This window comes from Pelobates fuscus, chromosome 3, assembly GCF_036172605.1.
Source record: "Pelobates fuscus isolate aPelFus1 chromosome 3, aPelFus1.pri, whole genome shotgun sequence".
In the NCBI taxonomy this organism is placed as follows: Eukaryota; Metazoa; Chordata; class Amphibia; order Anura; family Pelobatidae; genus Pelobates; species Pelobates fuscus.
Genome location: NC_086319.1, coordinates 210721056 through 210745194, shown reverse-complemented (window position 1 = coordinate 210745194; position 24139 = coordinate 210721056). Strand labels below are relative to the sequence as shown.

Here is a 24139-nt window from a genome sequence, read left to right as displayed (position 1 = left end):
TATGTCGCAATAGATGAAAAGGCATCATTGTAATATCAAGCGTCATTCCTCTGGTGTTTTCAAGTGTATCTGTCAGTTTCTGATTTAAACTGGAAATATGGCATGGTTGTACTTCAAATGGCAATAACATTCCACCCATACGTTGTGGTAACAAATGGATAGATGCAATTTGACTTTAAACCACAGCTTGTATCTCCGAGCCATCATCATGCAGATATAACCAACAACAATGGCAGTTGCAGCGGCTGCATGTATACAATATGTTGATACATATTATTGTCTCAATGTGGCCTTGGCATTTGTTATGTCAGTAAAAATAATTAGTTTGAAAGTTAATAGGCAAAGGAAAATGTAACCATAGAGAAAGTATATACTTTTAAATAGATGTATATAATGTAACCATAACATTATCAATTAACTGTTCTGAACAAAACAAACTATAGATAAAAAAAAAAAACATACATTAACGTTTGGATATGTTAAGTGTACTGGGAAGGTCTTCAGTTATATACAGTACACTTGTTCATTTTTTAGACACAAACACTCTCAGGCAATTTAACTATCTAAAGCACTGATAAATAAAAAACACAAATGTTTCCTTGATCAGGGGGGAAAAAAATAAAAAAACAAGCCACTGAGAATTTATATTCCATTAAACAGAGTGCAATAATTTATTCATGCTGGAATACTATCACTATCAGTATGAGTGTGTCTGACTTCAGTAAGAATTAAAGTGTACCTGTTAAGGAAAAAATAACTTACCTTAAATTGCCCCCAAATACAATGATAACATCACATATCACAAATATATACAATTTATTCAATGTAAAACATCAAGATATACTGATCTCACCAGTGCTGCATCTTCTGAGCTGCATAGGTGTAACACCAACCTCCGATCTGTTCTCAGTGACACAGACATGCTGACTTTAATGCCAGCCTGCCATTGTCTGAATAGAATTATGTCAGCCACTTAATTACTTTCAATTGCATGTTCGTCTGAGCAGGGTCCTCAATCTATTGTTTCTGTAGCATTTTGTAAATGCCGCATTTATTGTAAAATGTCCCCCTTTAAAACATTGTAAATCGCTGCATAATAAGTTGGCGCTATATAAATGCCAATAATAATACCTAGCCAGTGCTAGCAACATTGGCTAAGAAGTTTCCATGACACATTCAAAGCATGTGCTGTGGAAATAATGGAATATTTGCTAAAAAGCTAATTTTAACTATAACTGCAATCAACCTCACCCAGTGGTTGGTGAAGCCGGATACTAATTTTGGTTTAAAATAACTTTTTTATTGCAAGTCTCCATTTTAATAGACACAAAGTAATAATTAAAAATCACATTTGAACCAATTGTTAATCTAATAAAGCATGCTTTTTTTCTTAGTAAATTACAATGTTCAAATTTGCTTGTATGGGCAATCTCCAGGATCAACAAGTAAGTGAAAGGTAAAAAGAGAGATTATATTCATTAGCTGCAAAGGCCAACTCGGCAGCTGCTGACATTTTTTTTTTAGGGCTTAGGAAAGCCAACATTTGCACACTTTTTTGTTTTTGTTACGATTAATTATAAAACCCTAAAACAGAAGAAATAAATGTAAAATAATATATATTAAAAAACAGACGTTTCCATTTAAAGGCAGACTATGTGTCAAGATTCAGGGAAAGCTGCAGGTGAATGTCAGGTTCATGGTAGGTTTATTGAAGATAAAGTAACCCAAAACGGGATTGATTAGGTTGCAGTTCCACCATATGGTTTTAAATATACCAATTTTATAGCATGACAGGAGGCTTCATATTTGCTTAAGTCTCTCTTTACTAGAACTCCACAGCAGCACATTAACAGAGAGATAAACACCAAAGACAAAAACATAAGGTATCTATATAAGGCTCCTCCTAAGCCACCATTTCCTCTTTCTTTGCTGCTCTGCATCAGTACAGGTCAGAGTACCTCTGCCTCCTGCTTCTTGTGGGTGGCTTTGGGATTTAGTGTGATTTATTTATGATTGTTATGAACTATGCTTGGTTGTGAGATTTATGTGCCTTTCTGGCTCTTTTATTATCTTTGGTGAATGTTTCCTTTACAATACTGATAGTTTTTTTTTTTTTTTTTCATGTGTTTATTTATACAGATTACTGACAGTTTGCCATGTGTTTATTTATACAGATTACTGACAGTTTGCCATGTGTTTATTTATACAGATTACTGACAGTTTGCCATGTGTTTATTTATACAGATTACTGACAGTTTGCCATGTGTTTATTTATACAGATTACTGACAGTTTGCCATGTGTTTATTTATACAGATTACTGACAGTTTGCCATGTGTTTATTTATACAGATTACTGACAGTTTGCCATGTGTTTATTTATACAGATTACTGACAGTTTGCCATGTGTTTATTTATACAGATTACTGACAGTTTGCCATGTGTTTATTTATACAGATTACTGACAGTTTGCCATGTGTTTATTTATACAGATTACTGACAGTTTGCCATGTGTTTATTTATACAGATTACTGACAGTTTGCCATGTGTTTAGTTATACAGATTACTGACAGTTTGCCATGTGTTTAGTTATACAGATTACTGACAGTTTGCCATGTGTTTAGTTATACAGATTACTGACAGTTTGCCATGTGTTTAGTTATACAGATTACTGACAGTTTGCCATGTGTTTAGTTATACAGATTACTGACAGTTTGCCATGTGTTTAGTTATACAGATTACTGACAGTTTGCCATGTGTTTAGTTATACAGATTACTGACAGTTTGCCATGTGTTTAGTTATACAGATTACTGACAGTTTGCCATGTGTTTAGTTATACAGATTACTGACAGTTTGCCATGTGTTTAGTTATACAGATTACTGACAGTTTGCCATGTGTTTAGTTATACAGATTACTGACAGTTTGCCATGTGTTTAGTTATACAGATTACTGACAGTTTGCCATGTGTTTAGTTATACAGATTACTGACAGTTTGCCATGTGTTTAGTTATACAGATTACTGACAGTTTGCCATGTGTTTAGTTATACAGATTACTGACAGTTTGCCATGTGTTTAGTTATACAGATTACTGACAGTTTGCCATGTGTTTAGTTATACAGATTACTGACAGTTTGCCATGTGTTTAGTTATACAGATTACTGGTAGTTTGCCATGTGTTTATTTCTTTGTGCCTGTTTTCTCCTTGGGAGTTTTGTTTTACCCTGTTGGCTTTATTGTTTGTTCTGTTTCCTCTGGCTTATTGGCCGTGGTGGTCGCCGAGAAGCGGTCATCCGACCGCTCCCCGTGCCGACCGCCGGGACCGCGGAGAAAGACTCCTGCGGTCCCTTGTGTGTTGCCTTTGATTCCCGCCCGCCGGCTTCGTCCGCCGAGCGGGAATCCCCGTTTTGTTCTTTACCCTGCCCGCGTCCCCGCTCACTCGCTAACACTGTTATCAGAGTGGGGACGGAGCAGGGATCTACTCATTTGCCGCGGGAGCCTCCGCTCCCGGTCACCTTCCCCGCGACCGCGTGGTTGGGCAGTGGGTGCGCGGCTCTCCACTGTGTTAGATGCGCGCGTCACTGCCTTATTAAAGGTACAGTGACTAGCTGGTCCGGTGTGTTTCCCCATCTCCTGGGCTGTTTGGGGGTGCGTATTTTTTGGTGACAGCTTTCTTTTCTGTCCATGTGAGGCAGCTCTGTGAGCCCTTGCATCATAAATTATGCCCCATATATGAGGGTCGCAGATTCAATCCCCCTCACCTTCCCAAGTAACTAAGCAATAGACTTTAGTTTTCGATTCTTTGCATGTGTGCTTGCCCTGCATGTTTTTCTATGGACATGGTTTTACGGTTTACTGGTTCTCCTGACTTCCACATGGCACTGCGTGCCTCCTGCAGGTGTCCCTGCCTGGTGTCCTTACCCACTTATTGAACTAGGACTGCTCTAATCAAGCCTCGGTTGCCTGATGGAGGTAGCACTGGCGTCAAAAGCCAGGGATTGTGGGTTCAGGCCCCATCTGGGTGGTTGAGCATGGCACTCGTATTTTGTGGCCTAATGGATTAGGCACAACCATATAAAAACTAAAGTGTTTCGCTATCTTGAAGAACCTTGCCTATAAGGACCCAGCTTCGTCTCTACCCTGCACCCTAATAGTCAAGATTCTACTACATGTCTAAAAGGATCTAGGTTTCCGCCTGCATTATACCTCTGGGTCGGTACCGCCCGTACCCTTATACTGGCCTGCCTTGTCTGTGCCTTTATAATTGGCCTGCTTTGTCTGTGCCCCTTGATTGGCCTGCTTTGTCTGTGCCCCTTGATTGGCCTGCTTTGTCTGTGCCATACTATGCATGCTATTGGACTGGTGGCTCCATACCCTGGATAACGGTTTGTTGAGCCTGCATGCATTATTACTTGCCTCTGCCAACACTAGGGGTGCTGCCCCTTTTGCCTGCTAATGATACCTGTTTTCTAGCTTCGTAGGTATCAAGTATCATAGACTCAGACTTTATGGACGCCTCTGCACAGGAGCAGAATTTGCAGGCTTTACTTAATGCGGCTGTGACCGCATCTGTTGAAAAAGCCCTGGCTAGGGCCCTCCCTCAACCACATACGGACAGGGGTGTGTGTGGAACCCCTCAGTTGGCAGAAGACTCGGATGAGTCAGACTCTCAGGTGCGAGAGCAGGCAAGTGCGCGAACGCGCTATTGAAAGGGTGAAGACCCTGAACCACGCTCCCGGATGGGCAAGACTCCGGCGAAGTGATGTGGTTTGAGGTTGACAACCTCGCCGGCCAGGCGCCACCGCCTATCGGGCGCAGGGGAGGAGGCCTCCTTACCCCCCCCCCCCCACCTTGGCCGTGCTGGATGTGTGGCGGGCAGACCAGCCTCCCTCAGATGGAGAAGATGTTTGGGTTGCGGACCTTGGCGAGGGTCCCGGTAGACGCTGGGAAGAGGAAGACGCGCCACCGACTAGGGCCCCCACGACAATGTTGAGGGACGATACCCTTTTGGGCACTACTGGAGAACCTCTGTTAGAGCCTCAATCTATCCGACGCCCCAGGTCCTCGGACTAGTCACTGCCCGACCACTTGGCACAATTTGTGCGCTACTGGGTCCGTAGACCCCTTGGAAGTGAGGCCTGCAAGAAGCTGCGGGCGGAATGCCCCAGATCGGTACTGCCGGACAGGGTGGCGGTTACCCCGGATGTTGGCCCTAACAGACGAGGCCTTCACAGAAGGTAGGGCTCTGGACCCAGCCACCATGAGGGACTGGGCACTTCGTTCAATTTGCCTGCTGGGCAATGCCACTGTGGCCCTTTGCACGGAACCCAGGAAGACGGCACTCTTCCATATGGACAACAAGCTGTCGGATTTGGGAGCCGAAGATGTGGGTCCCCTGGCTAAAGGTCTGCTGTTCAGGGAGCCTTTCGTTGAGGAACTGCAGAAACAGGTTATTCTGTTTACCTCCCGGGATAAAGCGAAGTCTTCGATCGGGAGGGTCTTCCGCCCACGGTTACCTTCAGACGTATGGGTCCTTGGGACAGTGCGGAGTTATGTCACAGACTTCCACTCTTCCCCTACACAGGTTGGACGCCCGAGGATCCCCGTCATCACAAGAGGCCAACAGCCCTTGTTGGAGGTGGAAGTTCGAGCAACGCTAGCCAAAGGCGCGGTCCTACAGGCCCCGGATTTGGTGGGTTTCGTCAGCGCGATTTTCTCCTGGTAAGGGAGAAGTCTGTAGAATTCCGTCCAGTGATCAATTTAGGAGAAATGAACGCCTTCGTGGTATACAACCACTTCGAGATGGAGGGCATTCACCTTCTTCGATGCCTTCTCTGGCCAGTAGACTGGGTCGCGAGACTGGACCTAGAAGACGCTTACCTCTCCATCCCGGTGAACGGGGCCTGTCGCATTCCCCTCTGATTCGTATGGAGAGACTCTCCGTACCAATTCCCATGCCTCCCCTTCGGCCTCAGCTCGGCCCCTTGGTGCTTCACCAAGCTCCTGAAACCGGTGGTCACCCAATTCAGAGCAGAGGCCGTACGCTGCATCGTCTATCTGGACGACTTGCTTATCTTTGCGAGGACCCCGCCGGGCTCAGATTTCGGACGCGCTCTGTGTTTTCCTTGTTGGAATGCCGGGGGTTTGTGGTCATTCTGTAGAAATTGGCCTTGGAGCCTGCGCAGACGGTGGAATTCTTGGGTTTCGTAGTCGTTGCGCAAGACGGCATTCTCCGCCTGCCTGTGGCGAAGATAACGACCATTCGGAAGGAGATCAGACGTGTTTTCGACAAGACCGAACTCCCCTCCGGAGGTTGGCTCGCGTGGTGGGTCTCCTCTTGGCCTCGATACAGGCGTTCTACCCGGGCCCACTACATTACAGGGCCATGCAGCGGCTGAAGGCGCACTCCCTACGCAAGAGACCCTCTTAGGACCAGATGATCTCCTTGGCCTCGGACGTGCAGGCCGGATTGAGCTGGTGTATATATCCGCCTGGAACAGCAAGGCATATATCCGCCTGGAACAGCAAGGCGATATTCGGGATGACCCTGGATCTCGTGTAGGAGTCGGATCCGAGTCTTTGGGACTGGGGTGCCTCGTGCACGACGAGGTCCACGGGGGGCCCGTGGTCAGACAATAGATCGGAATCCCGCATCAATTGCCTGGGGTTGATTGCAGGTTCGTTGGCAATTTGGAGCCTGGCGAAGCATCTGTCGGACTGATGCGTGCTCCTTCGGATGGACAATGGTTCGGCGGTGCAATACATCAACCACTCGGTTTCGAGCACTAGAGGTGTTCTCTCTCAACATGGAGCTCCTGGTTTCGCTGGTGCTTGGAACGGGATACCGATCCCTTTACGGGCCCTGTATCTAGCGTGCTGAATTTCTTGTCTCTTGTCTTTGACCTGGGTCGGTCATATCGCTTGGTTATCGTGGTTAGATCAGCTATCTCGACGGCACTTGTCCCGCTTCGGGTTTTTCCCCATCGGCCAGGATCCGCTAGTCTGCAGGCTCCTGCGTGGAATGAGACTGGTGCGCCCTCCGGCGCCCAAGTATTCTTCCCTCTGGGACGTGCGTTTGGTTTTGGCGTTCTTTCGGAATTGGCCTGATAACCAGGACCTTTCTCTTCGCCAGCTTTCAGCGAAATTTGCCCTCTTGTGTCTGGTCTTGTTCAGATGTGTTTCGGATGTCCGGGCCTTCGATGTCGGCGCTTTCTCGTTTTTCTCCAGAGGGGGTCTCCGTCAAGGTGCTTAGACGTACCAAGTCGGATTCGATGGTTGTATCATGCCCTTACTTCTAGGACTCGCCTAAGCTTCGTGTAGCGAAGGCACTGGCGCGATGGATAAGATGTCTTTTGGCTCTGGCGGGCGTGGATGCGATCTTCGGAGCGCTTTTGGTTAGGGGCGCCGCAGCTTCCGGAGCTTTTTTGGCGAGCGCTTCCCTTCAGGACATTTTGCGTTCGGCGGACGGGTCCCGTGTAGAGTTTTTTCGCCTATTTTACTTTAGACCGTCGGAACATGCTTCTTTTGCTTTGCTGTCGGAGCGTTAAAACTGCAAATATGAAGCCTCCTGTCATGCTATAAAATTGTAGATTATACTAGCTTTAGTGTAACTATAATCTTAATTTTATTAATGACAGGAGGCGAATATTTCCCACCCAATTTGATTTCTTCCCCCCCCTTGTTTTGGATGGATTGCATTGATTGTATTTCTGTTGATTTGTCTGATTATCTGGGCTAGGTTGTTTAGTCTGGGGTGATGTTGTGGGAAGTGCATGTTATACTGTATTGACGGTCATTAGTATGGATTTCGTGTCTTTATTCTATCAGTACTGGATCGTGGGATTTATGTTTTATCAGTACATTTCGTTCACTAATCAGTGTTTTCGATTCTGTTTATTTCGTTTCAGTTTAATGGTTCGACTTCAGTTCATAGGATCGGCCGTTTGGCGGGATAAAGATAAAGTTCATCCATTATCCGAAGTTTTTCCAGATGACATTCATCGTTATGTTGTGAATTTTTCTTTATTTAGTTATAGTCATTGTTGTGTACGTTACGTTGTCGCAGCGTGAAAGAGGAAATGGTGGCTTAGGAGGAGCCTTATATAGATACCTTATGTTTTTGTCTTTGGTGTTTATCTCTCTGTTAATGTGCTGCTGTGGAGTTCTAGTAAAGAGAGACTTAAGCAAATATTCGCCTCCTGTCATTAATAAAATTAAGATTATAGTTACACTAAAGCTAGTATAATCTACAATTTTCAATGCATACTTTAAAACAGAGGTCAGGCGCTACAGTGAATGTTTTATATGTACAGGCAGAGAGTAGCAGATATCAGTACTCATTTAAAGCAATGGTTTATAGAAGTAATATTTTCAAAGCGTATCTGTCTTGCAAGCATTACAGTGACACACTTTATTAGTAGTAAATCCTTACATTTTAGTCATGGAAGACAAACAGCAATGTACAGTATACTGGTGTACAATACATAAGTCACTATTTATTTACAATAATATTATGGTATAGTGATTAGGTCTGAATCTTACCTGTCCATATTCTTTTTCAATAGCTGCTCTTTGCTTGCAAAAAGATCTGACACACAGAGAAAAAAAATATAGCCATCACATAATTGTCACATGTATTGATCAGTTTTGAAATGTAAACATTTCTGTAACTTGATGGAAAGAAAAACACAAATGTATATACAAAGCAAAGAACACCATATACCAGCGATGGCGAACCTATGGCACAGCTGGCACGCCAAGCCCTCTCTGTGGGCACGCTTCCATAGTGTCACGACACTCCTTAGTTAATATGCCCTCGTGCAGTACTCACTCCGCCAGCTCTGCACTCCCATACACACACACACACTGTTCCCACTGCACCTCATGTATACACTGAACTCCCATGCATACACTACAGCACTAGTTCTGACAACTGTATGAGTTGTTTTTTTTCTAAACTAAAACCTCAGTATTCAGGTTTCATTGCAGTGGTGGCACTTTCAGGGGGAAAAAAAAGTTGGTTTGTATTGTGGTTTGGGCACTCTGGCTCAAAAATGTTTGCCATCACTGCTATATACAGTAGAAAGTATATATTATGTTTACCCATTACCTCACCAAAACAGTTTCTACAGATGCTAGATTTCACTTACATTTCTTTGCACTGTAAAAAAACATTTTTTTTTTTCTTTTTTATAAACCCCATCTAACATTAAAGGATCACTATAGTGTCAGGAAAACAAACTCGTTTTCCTGACACTATATAACCCTTAGGTCCCCCCTCCACCCTCAGGGCCCCACCCTTGGCGCTGAAGGGGTTAAACCCCCTTCAGTTACTTACCTTAAAGGGACACTCCAGGCACCCAGACCACTTCTGCCCATTGGAGTGGTCTGGGTGCCAACTCCCACTACCCTTAACCCTGCAAGTGTAATTATTGCAGTTGTTTATAAACTGCAATAATTACCTTGCAGGGTTAAGTCCTCACCTAGTGGCTGTCTACTAGACAGCCACTAGATGGAACTTCCTGCTCCCTAGCACGCTGTGTGAGGACCTCCAGCGTCGCTCTATTCCCCATAGGGAAGCATTGAAATTCATTGTCAATGCTTTCCTATGGGGTGCGCTAAAGCGCATGCGCGGTCTCCTCGGCCGGTTGGCGGGATCAGTCTCGCCCACCGGCCGACGGAGGACGAAGGTGGAGCGGTGGGGGAGGAGCAGGCAGCGACGTGGGACAGGTCGCTGCCTGAGGTAAGTGACTGAAGGGGTTTTTACCCCTTCAGCAACTGGGGATTGAGGGGTGGGTGGGAGAGGAATCCTGCAGTGCCAGGAAAACGGATTGTTTTCCTGGCACTGGAGATTCCCTTTAATCCAGCACCGGGTTCCCTCGGAGCTGGTGACCTCTCCTCCCCTTCAGACGTCAGCTCCCGAGTGGAGTGGAATGCCCAGAGCCGCACACGCATTAAAAACGCCCATAGGAAAGCATTTCTCATTGCTTTCCTATGGACGTTCTGCACGCTGAATGCGAAAGAAGCGCAGAAGCCGATCTAGCGGCTGTCAGGAAGACAGCCACTAGAGGCTGGATTAACCCTGCGATGTAAACATAGCAGTTTCTCCACTTCTCCACCAGACCACTTCATGGAGCTGAAGTGGTCTTGGTGACTATAGTGGTCCTTTAATCATCACTGGTCTAAATGATCAGGACACAAGTCAGTCATGCAGCATCTTTCTAGGAGAATGGCAAAACATCAGTTCCATCTATCTCTTGCTGCACAGTCACATTCTGTTTATAAAACATCTTAACATATTGAAGTCATTTGTGTTGCTACCTATCAGCATTCTTTGCTTGCTGCTCTTTGCTACAACCTGGCTTCACTACTGTAGAAGCATTTTCAGCCAACTTCAAAATGGTAAAAGTGATAATCTAAAACTTTACACAGCCATACATTATGCCTTGCATACCCACATTGATGGCACAAACATTGCATTGTTGAGCATGAGGGGTGACATTTTCTTATTGGTTTAGCAGATAAAAAAAGCGCACTAGAATAAAACCACATGGTTTGGGGAGTGCAGGCTTTATTTGTAGAACAGCCAAACATTTGTTTCTTGGGTGCATACACCAAACTTTGGCACAGGACCTGATCTGTGCCAGTCATGGTTCTGGCACAACTAAGGCCAAGACGCGTATGTATGTATCCATCCATTCACAACCTGTGTATGTATCCATGCAGCTTAGCACCAATCGGTTCTAAGCCTAGACAGAAGAAAACGGACTGGTAAAGAATCCTTATATGCATCCATTATGGCCGGCTGGGTACCACACAAATTTCCCCGTTACACTCCAATTATTTACTTAGCCTGTGACATCAGAAGAAGCAGCAAGGCAGGATAGTAATTATTTTGACTCAGAACACCTCCAAAAATATTACAATAAAAACCATAAGAAATTAGTTTTTAAATAAATAAGTAACCCACCACGTGTATTTCTCTTCTCCTTTAAACGTATACAAACAATTAAAATGGCGCAAATCATTTTATGTAGTGTCTCTTGCTTTGATTACAAAATTAGTGTTGTTAGCTGGTAAAAATATGAATACAACTTTCCAGTTTGTAATGTGACAAAGTTATTCACATCTCCGGAAGGAAGGAAAGCTTTAATTGGATATAAACCTGCTATTACAGTATCTGACTGTGCCTGCCATGAAGTGAGGGAAGTATAGAGGTAGGTGCCTAAAATATATAGATTTTAAAATGCAGCAACCATAGTACACCTAAATCTAATTTGCTTAGCTGGCTAGAGTCTATCTTAATACATACATCATGGAGAAGTAATGAATACTTCGACATATTTGAGAGAACATCAGAAAAGATCTGCAGGTTTTTCTGTTACTGCACATGCAATGATCTTTGACCTTATGAAACCTACAGTGTTTGTCATAACGGATATTGCCTATTCTATGAAGTGAATAATACAATCAAGGTAAAAACCCAAAATACAAATAAGCAAGGAAGATGGGGTATTAAAACACAAACTGAAGTTGTTGGTGAAAAAAAAAAAAAAATAGGGGGCTATGTGGGAAACTGCTACTTTACTGCTTCAACTGGAAACTATTTATGGGATGTATTGCCCTTTCTGTAAACGCAGTTTTATTCTAAAAGAAAAAGAAAAAAAACTAAATAACATTAAAATGTATTAACCAGTAATGACTGAATTGACCCAGCTGGTAATGAAACCTGTAGATTCAAACAGATACGAAAGATACTGCAGCACTATCTAGTGAGCTTAAATTGAAGCTTTATTTATTTATTTATTTATTTTTAAAGGAACACTCCAAGCACCACAACAGTGTACTGAACTAGTTATAGTACCAAGAGTACCCTGGAGCAACCCCATTGTAAGTAGTCAATTATGTTTTTGCCTATGCACTTATAGTGATAAAAAGGGATTATTGGAATCAACACTGTGTGCTGGACCATATTCTTGGCACCATAACCACTATAGGATGCTGTAGGAGTGTTCTTTTAAAAAAAGTGAAGAATATTCTGCATCTTGTGTAAAAGGGCACTAAGCACCAAAACAACTTAAGTACTTTTTGTATATAGACTATGTCCCTGTATTATCACTGCTCAATTATTTACTACTTCGGAGTAGCCAACCCTACTTGCAGTACCTCATACAACCTCTGTGGAAGAAAAAGGTTTCCTTTTCAATCAGATCTTGAAGCACAGTGTGTTTACTTTAGAATTTATTTTCTCCCACTGTGTTATTTTAAATTTAAATTGAGTAACCGGGTTTGTTGCTGGACTTTTATCATATATGGTGATTTATGTTATACACCCTTGTAAGTGTTTTTAAACCTATAAATAAATATTCTTGTTTTTTCCCCATTTCTAGGCATCACTGATTACTCATCGGATGTTAGGACCTTATAGTATGGGCAGGCAGTTAAGTCTATGTATATAATGCACTGCATTTTAGGGTTATTGTACTTGCCTTCATATTAGTATGATATCATTTTGCCACAAGGTACTTGATATGCAGGAATGTTTCTAACCACTTCACTACTTTAGTGTGTTTAGTCTTAACACACTGAGCCATGCACCCAAGGCAAAAAAAATGTGCCGCACCCCCCCCCCCATATGTTCTGCCCACCATCTGACATCACAATGCCCCACTCATATGAGCTGCCATATGGGCCATCGCCAGTCCTGTCTTTTATCTGACAAGGCAGTGTGTTTACATTAAAAAGCCTGTAGGGACAGGCTATAGACACCAGTTCACTCACAGGGAATGGAGTGTATGTGTGTAGGAGATGTGTTATTGTAGAGGATGTAATGTGTGTATGTTCTTATAAAATTTAGTGTATAGGGATACCAGTTTGTGTAAGGGATGTAGTGTGTGTATATGGAATGCAGTGTGTGTTTGTGTGTAAGGAATGCATTGTGTGAATGTGTTTTTTTGTGTAAGGAATGCAAGATGTGTTTCTATGTATGTAATGTAATGCAGTGTGTCTGTAAGAAGGAATGCATTGTGTGTTTTGGTGTATGTGTAAGGATGCATTGTGTATGTGTGTAGTGTAAAAGGTAGGATTTGTGGGAAGGTGTAGGATAAGGGCTGAAAGGGGATCAGCTCTTTATTTTATTGTGCTCTCCCCTCCGGTCCCTTAGTGCTCTCCCCACCCGTCCCTTAGTGCTCTCCCCACCCGTCCCTTAGTGCTCTCCCCACCCGTCCCTCAGAGCTCTCCCCTGCCCCTGCATGGTTTCTCTCCTCTTTTCCCTGTTCCTCAGTGTTCCACTCCCCTACCTGTCCCTTAGTGGTCCTCTTTATTCCTCCCTCTCCCCCTTAGTGGTGCTCTCTTCCTCACCCCACCCCCCTTTATTGATCCTCTCTTCCTCACCCCACCCCCCTTATTGATCCTCTCTTCCTCACCCCACCCCCCTTTATTGATCCTCTCTTCCTCACCCCACCCCCCTTTATTGATCCTCTCTTCCTCACCCCACCCCCCTTTATTGATCCTCTCTTCCTCACCCCACCCCCCTTTATTGATCCTCTCTTCCTCACCCCACCCCCCTTTATTGATCCTCTCTTCCTCACCCCACCCCCCTTTATTGATCCTCTCTTCCTCACCCCACCCCCCTTTATTGATCCTCTCTTCCTCACCCCACCCCCCTTTATTGATCCTCTCTTCCTCACCCCACCCCCCTTTATTGATCCTCTCTTCCTCACCCCACCCCCCCTTTATTGATCCTCTCTTCCTCACCCCACCCCCCTTTATTGATCCTCTCTTCCTCACCCCACCCCCCTTTATTGATCCTCTCTTCCTCACCCCACCCCCCTTTATTGATCCTCTCTTCCTCACCCCACCCCCCTTTATTGATCCTCTCTTCCTCACCCCACCCCCCTTTATTGATCCTCTCTTCCTCACCCCACCCCCCTTTATTGATCCTCTCTTCCTCACCCCACCCCCCTTTATTGATCCTCTCGTGGTCCACCATCTCCCTCCTCACTTAGTGGTCCACCATCTCCCTCCTCACTTAGTGGTCCACCATCTCCCTCCTCACTTAGTGGTCCACCATCTCCCTCCTCACTTAGTGGTCCACCATCTCCCTCCTCACTTAGTGGTCCACCATCTCCCTCCTCACTTAGTGGTTCACCATCTCCCTCCTCACTTAGTGGTCCACCATCTCCCTCCTCACTTAGTGGTCCACCATCTCCCTCCTCACTTAGTGGTCCACCATCTCCCTCCTCACTTAGTGGTCCACCATCTCCCTCCTCACTTAGTGGTCCACCATCTCCCTCCTCACTTAGTGGTCCACCATCTCCCTCCTCACTTAGTGGTCCACCATCTCCCTCCTCACTTAGTGGTCCACCATCTCCCTCCTCACTTAGTGGTCCACCATCTCCCTCCTCACTTAGTGGTCCACCATCTCCCTCCTCACTTAGTGGTCCACCATCTCCCTCCTCACTTAGTGGTCCACCATCTCCCTCCTCACTTAGTGGTCCACCATCTCCCCCCTCACTTAGTGGTCCACCATCTCCCTCCTCACTTAGTGGTCCACCATCTCCCTCCTCACTTAGTGGTCCACCATCTCCCTCCTCACTTAGTGGTCCACCATCTCCCTCCTCACTTAGTGGTCCACCATCTCCCTCCTCACTTAGTGGTCCACCATCTCCCTCCTCACTTAGTGGTCCACCATCTCCCTCATCCCCCCTCCCTCACTTAGTGGTCCACCATCTCCCTCATCCCCCCCTCCCTCACTTAATGGTCCACCATCTCCCTCATCTCCCCCCTCCCCCCTTAGTGGTCCACCATCTCCCACATCCTCCCCCCCCCCCCATTAGTGGTCCACCATCTCCCACATCCCCCCCCCCCTTAGTGGTCCACCATCTCCCACATCCTCCCCCCCCCCCTTAGTGGTCCACCATCTCCCTCATACCCTCCCCTTAGTGGTCCACCATCTCCCTATTCAGTATTTTATTATCCTACTCCCTCCTTTTTAAGTCAGAACACCACAACAAATACATTTTACGGATTTATTTAGATTTGTTTTGGCCGTCTTTCCTGCTTATGTTTACAGAACTGAGTTTATGATGTAAATTGCTAAACCAAATTAAATGAAAATGTAGTACCACATGAAAAACAGGAGTTACCCAAAATATAGGGAATTATCAACATTTAACATAATAGTGTAACATTTGAAAAAGTGATGGTTCAAAAGAGAATAACAACTATTGAATAATCCATATACTTTGGAAGAGACGGGGAAAATTAGATGAATGACATCTTAACATATCTGGGAACCAGCCATATTCCTGTATCTCCAGTTAATAAAACATGATCTCGGAAAGGGAAGGTGTCCTCCATCAGTATTCCACCTACTCTACTTTAACATGTGCAGTATTCCACCCACCCTGTGACTGAGTCACTCTGGGCAGAACTTACAAACTTTGGTGGTTAGGACCACACCCTTTTGTCAAAGACTTCTATCTACTGATGTGAAATCCAAGTAATGCGCCATTGTCCTCCAATATGTTCAAGCATTAGAAATGATCCCTTCCTACATGCACTCATATCTCTTTATAAAGTTATGTTTCTCATAATTCAAAAAAACATCAATATCCAGAACAGGTCAGATGCATGCTGCCAAAGATAACAGGATGGTACTGTCAAACAAAACGAAAAGTGAAGCCTGAAAGGAGACTAGTTGCAGACTAAAATTAACAGCCTTGATATATTAGAGTTGATAGATAGATACACAGACAGATATGTATCACTGTTCTACATCACCAGCATATCTGAAATTGGATTTTGAGACGTTCTCCTTCGGCTCAGAAACTCGAGAAATCATATTTACTCAACTATCCCAGACACCAAAAAGATGACTTCTCAAAGTCCAACTTGAGATGTGCAAGTGATGCATAACAGGCATTTTTCTATTCGAACTGTGGGGAGATTTATTATGCTTTTGGTCTCACCACAATCGCTGTCCTTGTCCTCAAGAATAGAGAACTCAGTGGTTTAGGTTTCCTCTATAGTATTTTATTGGGAGTTTGTGTGTGCAATCGTACACAAATTAATTACACAAAATAATAATGAAAACACCTTTATAAAATCATAAATTCACAGTCTGACAACCACTAAATTATATAAACTGTTTCAAATATATCAGAAGCTCTGTGTGAGAAATGCTCTTACTCTGGGCAAGTAGTTAAGTTGTCAAAAAACGGTTTAAAAATTTACCTGGCTCCGAACATGTATCTGCCACCACCTCCCCTGGTAATATTATTTATTTTTCATTCATTGGTTTCTATTTATTTTATTTACATTACATTTTTTATACTTACGGTTTTATTTTTAGTTTTTTATCTGGGACCTCCGTATTTATTTATTTTAAATTATATTTATTTTTCATCATTAGTTTTGGATTTGTGTTATACTAGAATACATTCACATAGTCTGTTATATTTCGTTTACACATTTTACTCCATCTTCTATATTTTATATTGCCAATATACCATTGTACTATATATATTGTGTTACACCATACCACATGATGGAGACTGAGACAGATGAATTTTGATACAGGGATTTTGGCTATGATTGTAGGATAGGACATTATGGTGTATTTGAATCCATTGCTCTTCATGACGTTTTGGTCCTCTTGGCTTTCCCCTTTTACCGCTGTTTGCCATTTTTCCATTTTAGAGATCGCTAGTAGCGACCCACAAATGCACGCGTGGTGATGTCATATGCAATAATGTCAGACACTCCATGCGAATATCGGCAATAGGAGAACGGAATAGAGATCATACCTAATGACAGGTGCTCATGATTAGAAGTCCCACATCTTTAGCAATGTTTGGTGAGGGTATAAGCCACTAGAAGTGCTTCCTTGGTCAGTGCTGCACAGTGTGTAGCACCTATTTTCTATATTCTCTGAGATCATGTATCTCCATGAGGAGATGACGATTTGCACAGTGCAGAGTCTTGACAAGCATGCACAATAGCTGCCCAATGCTTTTCTATGGAGATTATCAATATTAATTATCTTGGTTGTAGACGCAGAGCCAGCTGCATCGAGACCAGCGTGGCGGAGAAAAGTAGAGTAAATCACCCATTTACTGTACAGAGGGGGGGCTGGTCACCTAAACTTAAACTTCAGCACTATAGCGTTAAGAAAACATGTTTGTATTCCTTTAAGTCAGTTACCAACGTAGGACAACTTGCTGTTTAGTGAATAAACCCTCTACTTCAAATGCAATGTTCAATATAAATGTTTCGACAAGGGTAAATTGTAAGCAAATCGCTCATATGATTTCAGCAATGTATACATTCTCACACATGAAAGCTCCTCAAGAGAAATGTATATATGCAAAATCAATAAGGCAATCTATCATCACAAAAATGCAATCATAATTGCCTTGAGGCAGACATCAGTACTGTAAAACATTATGTTTTCAAAAGTACAACAGCTTCTGTTGCCTTGTGTGAATTATTATTTTCTATTATATTTTATTGCTTTATACCTATATCAAAAAGGGTTTAAATAGTCCGGCTATATTTTTCCATATGATATTTAAAATCATGAACCAATGGAAATGTGCAATGAATTGAAATGTAAGCATGTTCTGAATCTTAGATTATTATATTTTTTAAATAATGTTTTTCATTCTAAGCCCCTTAGCGCAATACCTTATTGTAGTGGTTAGAATGCAAATGCTTTCGAAACAGAACCTCCCCCTAAGAGTTTTGACAAAAAAGAAGAAGATTCCCCAACACCCCAAAATTACACCCTCTCAGCTATATACATCCAAAATATTTGTTCACTATGATTTGGCCAACAGCTGTTAAAAGAGGAAGGGTCACTTTTCTGGGCACACATGCAATGAACATTGTTTTTGTTTCTCTTGTTAATAACAATGGCTGACAAGGAGGTAATATATTGGAGTTCAGTTCTAGAACAGAGTTTTAAATACAGCAGTGCATATTTCTACACTTGATTGATTTCTCCTATAAGTATATCTCATTTTTTTGCCTAGATGAGGCGTTTAAAAAAATAAATAAATAAAATAAACATTACATTCTGTGAGACTTGAAATTGATGTTTAGTGAATAATCAGCTTACAACATTTTTATTTTCCGCTTTTATTTTAATGTATATAAATCATGGATGCTTGTTGTATTAAGCTGTCCTGATTAAGGTTTTGTTGTAAAAGTGAAATGTCAACGTTTTTTATTTTGTATGCCGATTAAAAAAGTTGCCTTTTATTTTTATAAAGTCCCGGCAATTGGATATTATTCCTGGATCTCTGGCAGTGGTTATATATTTTAATAATAGGGGGATTAACATAATATTAAAAATCCTATGATGTGGTTTTTTTCCTATTTAAACACCACCACATTCACACAGGCTCACATGAAGAATTCTCACAACTTAAATTGTTTCTTTAACCCCTTCAGGACCGGCCTGTTTTTGCGATGTTTGTACGTTAAGGACCAGAGCAGTTTTAACACTTTTGTGGTGTTTGTGTTTAGCTGTAATTTTCCGCTCTCTCATTTACGGTTCCCATACAAGTTATATATTGTTTTTTTCAGGACAAAAGGGGCTTTCTTTACATACCATTATTTGTATTATGTCCAATATTGTATTTAAAAAAAATAATAAAATATGGTGAAAAATTAAAAAAAAAACATGTTTTTGGACTTTTACTTGAAAAATCTTTTACTTATCTACAAAAGCTAATGAAAAAAACTGCTAAATAGATTCAAAATTTTGTCCCGAGTTTAAAAACACCCAGTGTTTACATGCTTTATTGCTTTTTTTTGCAAGTTATAGGCCTATAAATACAAGTAGGAAATTGCTGTTTCAATATATATATATTTTAAATGTATCAATAGTGACCTTGTAACACCGTTATCTGTCATAAATCCCTGAAACACACCTAACATGTACATATTTTTTTAAAGTAGACAACCCAGGGTATTCAAAATTGGGTATGTCCAGTTTTTTTTAGTAGCCACTTAGTCACAAACACTGGCCAAAGTTAGCATTTATATTTGTTTGTGTGTTAAAAATGCAAAAAACGCTAACTTTGGCCGGTGTTTGTGACTAAGTGGCTACTAAAAAAGGCTGAACATACCCCATTTGCAATACCTTGGGTTGTCTTCTTTTGCAAATGGTATGCCATCATGGGGCTAATTCTCATTCCTTGGCTACCATACGCTCTCAAAGGCAACCTAACCAATCCGACAAATTTCAATTAAAAAAAAAGTAAAATCAAGCCTTATATTTGACCCTGTAACTTTCACAAACACTATAAAACCTCTACATGTGGGGTACTGTTATACTCAGGAGACTTCGCTGAACACAAATATTAGTGTATCAGAACAGTAAAATGTATCACAGCAATAATATCCTCAGTGAAAGTGCTGTTTGTGTGTGAAAAATGCAAAAAACTTCACTTTCACTGACAATATCATCGCTGTGATATGTTTTACTGTTTTGAAACACTAATATTTGTGTTCAGCGAAGTCTCCCGAGTAAAACAGTACCCCCATGTACAGGTTTTAGGGTGTCATAGAAAGTTACAGGGTTAAACACAGTGCTAGCAAATTAAATTATCTGGACTTTCGGCCTGGGTTGGCAGGCAGGTCCCTCAAATTGCAATCATTAAAATTACTTAATTAGGTAAAAATATTACATAAATACACATGTAGAATTTTAATATATATACATATTTATATATTTGACGTCTACGTGTATATTTATGAAATTATTTATGTAATTATGTATATGGACATATGTATATTTCGTATTGTTTTTATTTATTTATTTATACATATATATATATATCATTACATTCTAAGTATATTTTGATATAAATATATATATATATATATATATATATCAAAATACTGTTAGAATAAAATTGCATATATAAATATTTTTTTATAATTATTAAAAATTATTTTTATTTTTTGTTATTTATTTTTATTAACATATTATTTGTATTTTATAATAATATATATACCATATATATAGCAATTATATATATTGTATATATTCGTGTGTAATTTAAATATAAGTGTATTTTTATATTAATATACGTATATATAAATATAAAAATACACTTAATATGACATTATATATATGATACATATACATATATTATATATAGATATAATACATGTATATATATCATATATATATATACACATATTATTATTATTTTTTTTACACTGATTTTACACTTTTTTTTTAACTTTATTTTTTGGATTTTTCACTTGCAGGGAGACTGCCTGTCAGCACAGACAGTCCCCCTGCAGGCAGATACACAGACACCTATTGCGGTCATGTGATCGAGTGATCACATGGCCGCAGGGTCCTGATCTGCCGAGGGGGGACTGCCCGGGCAGACAGGCAACCCCCCTGGACCGGGTGGAGCACTGATCGCCGCCGTGGGACCGACGGCGATCAGGTAAGTAGCCCCAGACCGTTATGACGGTTCAGGACCGTCAGCGGTCCAAACGCATGTTTTACCGCTGACGGTCCTGAACCGTCAGCGGTCCTGAAAGGGTTAACCCTTTTCCCCCAAATCAGAGAATAATGCCCTACTGGCATTTTTCATCATGGTACCCTTCAAAAGAACACTTGTAAAGCATTCCAAATTAAAGGACCACTCTAGTGCCAGGAAAACTAGTTTTCCTGGCTGTATAGGGTCTTTGGGTCCCACTCCCGCCGGGCTGAAGGGGGAGGAAGGGGTTCAATTCTTACCTTTCTCCAGCGCCGGGTTCGCTCTGGCGCTGTGAACTCTCCTCCCTCTTCCGACGTCAGCCGCAAGAGCCGCGGGCGCAGTCAGTCCATAGGAAAGCATTTCTCAATGCTTTCCTATGGACGCTGGCGTCTTCTCACTGAAGCGCGGAAGCACCTCTAGCGGCTGTCAATCTAAACCCTAATGTAAACATAGCAGTTTCGCTGAAACTGCCATGTTTACAGCTGCAGGGTTAACCCTAGATGGACCTGGCACTCAGACCACTTCATTGAGCTGAAGTGGTCTGGGTGCCTATAGTGGTCCTTTAAGGCTTTATTTACCTTAATCCAGCACCGGGCAAAGCTTCTAGCGCTGTGTCCAACGTCACAGTAGCCTTGCTGAGGTCCAATCAAACGGTTTTCATGAAGAAGCATTTCACTGATTAAACCGCTCACAGCGCAGTAGGAGGAGGGAGGGCAGGGGAGACAAATATTGGATAGGACAGGGAGGTGGGAGAAGCCATCTTCCCTTTCCAGATGCTTTTTATGTCTGTGGGCAGCATGCAGTGCACACTGATCACAGATGGGTTTTTTTTTATGCACAGAGTTGATATTAGTCAGTCCAGAATAGAGTTCTCTACTGTCAGTGTCAAGTGCAACTAGATCACAGAAAACAATTAACAATACCTCTGCTTGTGCAGTGTTTCAGGTAAAACATTGCACATACATACTTCTACCACGATAACAACTTCAAATTACTGATGTGGTCGTGGTGGTTGGAGTAACCCTTTAATGCCAGCTAACCATACAAAAAATACAAATTCCAATGACATTGCTGGTTGAAGGGGTGGAGTTTTGGATGTCAGAAACTGCACCATAACCACTATAGTAAGCGGATTGATCAGTTTGTCCAAGGATGTGCATTAATTCCATTTTGTTACTCTGTACAATGCTATTGCCCTTGAATGAAAATATTATTGTAAACAAACATTTTACATTCCTAAAAGAAAAAAAAAGCTAAACTAAACAAAAAAACAAAAACATCAGTTTGTATTCCAAACAGGAAAATAAGCGGTCATGGCTACTTAGAGATATAACTATTTTCTCATAATGAAGGAGGCCATTTTGCAGTTGCATCAGTTTTTAAAACCTTTTACAGCTACTGAGTAGCTTCCAAACATACACACACGGGCGGACTGACCGGTCGGGCACTTCGGACATGGTCCGAGGGCCCGGCCGGGAGGGGGGCCCGCCATCAGGGGGCCCGGCCGCCCCTTTAAATGCTGCAGCCGCCTGAGCGCTCTCTTAAGAGCCTCAGGCGGCTGCAGCTTCTCACCTCCCCTGTAGCGTGACCGAGCTGCACTCCGGTCCGCGGTGCCCGGCCGGAGTGATAGGAAGGTGCACACTGAGTGTGCACCTTCCTGTCAGTCCGGCCGGGTACAGGAAACAGAAACTCCTGTTCCGCGCGGAACTGGAGTTTCTGTTTCCTGTACCCGGCCGGACTGACAGGAAGATGCACACTCAGTGTGCACCTTCCTATCACTCCGGCCGGGCACGCGGACCGCACAGCAGCTCTGCCACGCTACAGGTGGGGGTGGTGGGGGGGGCAAAAAAGAGGAGGGGAGGGGTGTGCAAAAAGAGGAGGGGAGGGGTGTGCAAAAAGAGGAGGGGAGGGGGGCAAAAAGAGGAGGGGAGGGGGGCAAAAAGAGGAGGGGAGGGGGGGCTCAAAATGAGAACGGGAGGGGAGGGGGGCTCAAAATGAGAACGGGAGGGGAGGGGGGGCTCAAAATGAGAACGGGAGGGGAGGGGGGGCTCAAAATGAGAACGGGAGGGGAGGGGGGGCAAAATGAGAACGGGAGGGGAGGGGGGGCAAAATGAGAACGGGAGGGGAGGGGGGGCAAAATGAGAACGGGAGGGGAGGGGGGGCAAAATGAGAACGGGAGGGGAGGGGGGGCAAAATGAGAACGGGAGGGGAGGGGGGGCAAAATGAGAACGGGAGGGGAGGGGGGGCAAAATGAGAACGGGAGGGGAGGGGGGGCAAAAAAAGAAAGGGAGGGGAGGGGGGGCAATAAAAGAAAGGGAAGGGAGGGGGGCAATAAGAGAAAGGGAAAGGGGGAGGGGAGGGGGGGCAAAAAGAAAAAGGGAGGGGAGGGGGGGCAAAAAGAAAAAGGGAGGGGAGGGGGGCAAAAAGAAAAAGGGAGGGGAGGGGGGCAAAAAGAAAAAGGGAGGGGAGGGGGGGCAAAAAGAGAAAGGGAGGGGAGGGGGTAAAAAGAAAGGGGGTGGAGTAAGAAGAGAGGGGGAGTAAGAAGAGGGGGAGGGGGGAGTAAGAAGGGGGTAAGAAGAGGGGGAGGGGGGAGTAAGAAGAGCGGGAGGGGGAGTAAGAAGAGGGGGAGGGGGAGTAAGAAGAGGGGGAGGGGGAGTAAGAAGAGGGGGAGGGGGAGTAAGAAGAGGGGGAGGGGGAGTAAGAAGAGGGGGAGTAAGAAGAGGGGGAGGGGGGAGTAAGAAGAGGGGGAGGGGGGAGTAAGAAGAGGGGGAGGGGGGAGTAAGAAGGGGGAGGGAAGAGTAAGAAGGGGGAGGGAAGAGTAAGAAGGGGGAGGGAAGAGTAAGAAGGGGGAGGGAAGAGTAAGAAGGGGGAGGGAAGAGTAAGAAGGGGGAGGGAAGAGTAAGAAGGGGGAGGGAAGAGTAAGAAGAGGGGAGGGGGTAAGGGGGAGGGGGTAAGAAGAGGGGGGCGGGAGTAAGAAGGGGGTAAGAAGAGGGGGAGGGGGGAGTAAGAAGAGGAGGGGGAGTAAGAAGAGGTGGGAGTAAGAAGAGGTGGGAGTAAGAAGAGGTGGGAGTAAGAAGAGGTGGGAGTAAGAAGAGGTGGGAGTAAGAAGAGGTGGGAGTAAGAAGAGGTGGGAGTAAGAAGAGGTGGGAGTAAGAAGAGGTGGGAGTAAGAAGAGGTGGGAGTAAGAAGAGGTGGGAGTAAGAAGAGGTGGGAGTAAGAAGAGGGGGAGGGGGGTAAGAAGAGGGGGAGGGGGGAGTAAGAGGAAGAGAGGACCCGGGAGCTCAGCCTGCAGCTCCTCTGGGTCCTTCTTGCGCGAGCTCAGATCATTGCCGCGGTTACCACGGCAACATTACGGCTCTGGCGAAAGTAAACTCTAGCCCTGGAGCTACGGGCTAGAGTTCACTCTCAACACTGTGACCACCAGGGATTCCTGGTGGTTGCAGTGGTGAGAGTGAACTCTAGCCCTATAAACACACTACCCCCACACACCATACACATTCACACACTGCCCTCCATACACACACACTGCCCCCACACACCATATACACATTTACACACATTGCCTCACACACACATACACTGCCCACCCATACACACACAGCCCCCCATACTAACATTGCCACACACATACA

General features: G+C 43.7%; 2 protein-coding genes across 2 annotated transcripts in view; one reads left to right on the top strand and one right to left on the bottom strand.

Moving 5' to 3' along the window:
• Positions 1-21178, bottom strand: part of FCHSD1 (FCH and double SH3 domains 1) — a 134430-nt gene extending 113252 nt beyond the window's left edge. The window contains exons 1-3 of the mRNA XM_063446222.1: positions 21086-21178; positions 10318-10388; positions 8539-8584 (exon numbers count right to left, since the gene is read on the bottom strand). Coding sequence (XP_063302292.1) covers positions 8539-8584; positions 10318-10388; positions 21086-21178 — 210 coding nt within the window. The remainder of the gene's footprint in view (positions 1-8538; positions 8585-10317; positions 10389-21085) is intronic.
• The window catches only part of RELL2 (RELT like 2), a 435084-nt gene that overhangs the window by 245026 nt on the left and 165919 nt on the right, over positions 1-24139 (top strand). The gene's annotated exons all lie outside the window — the stretch shown is intronic.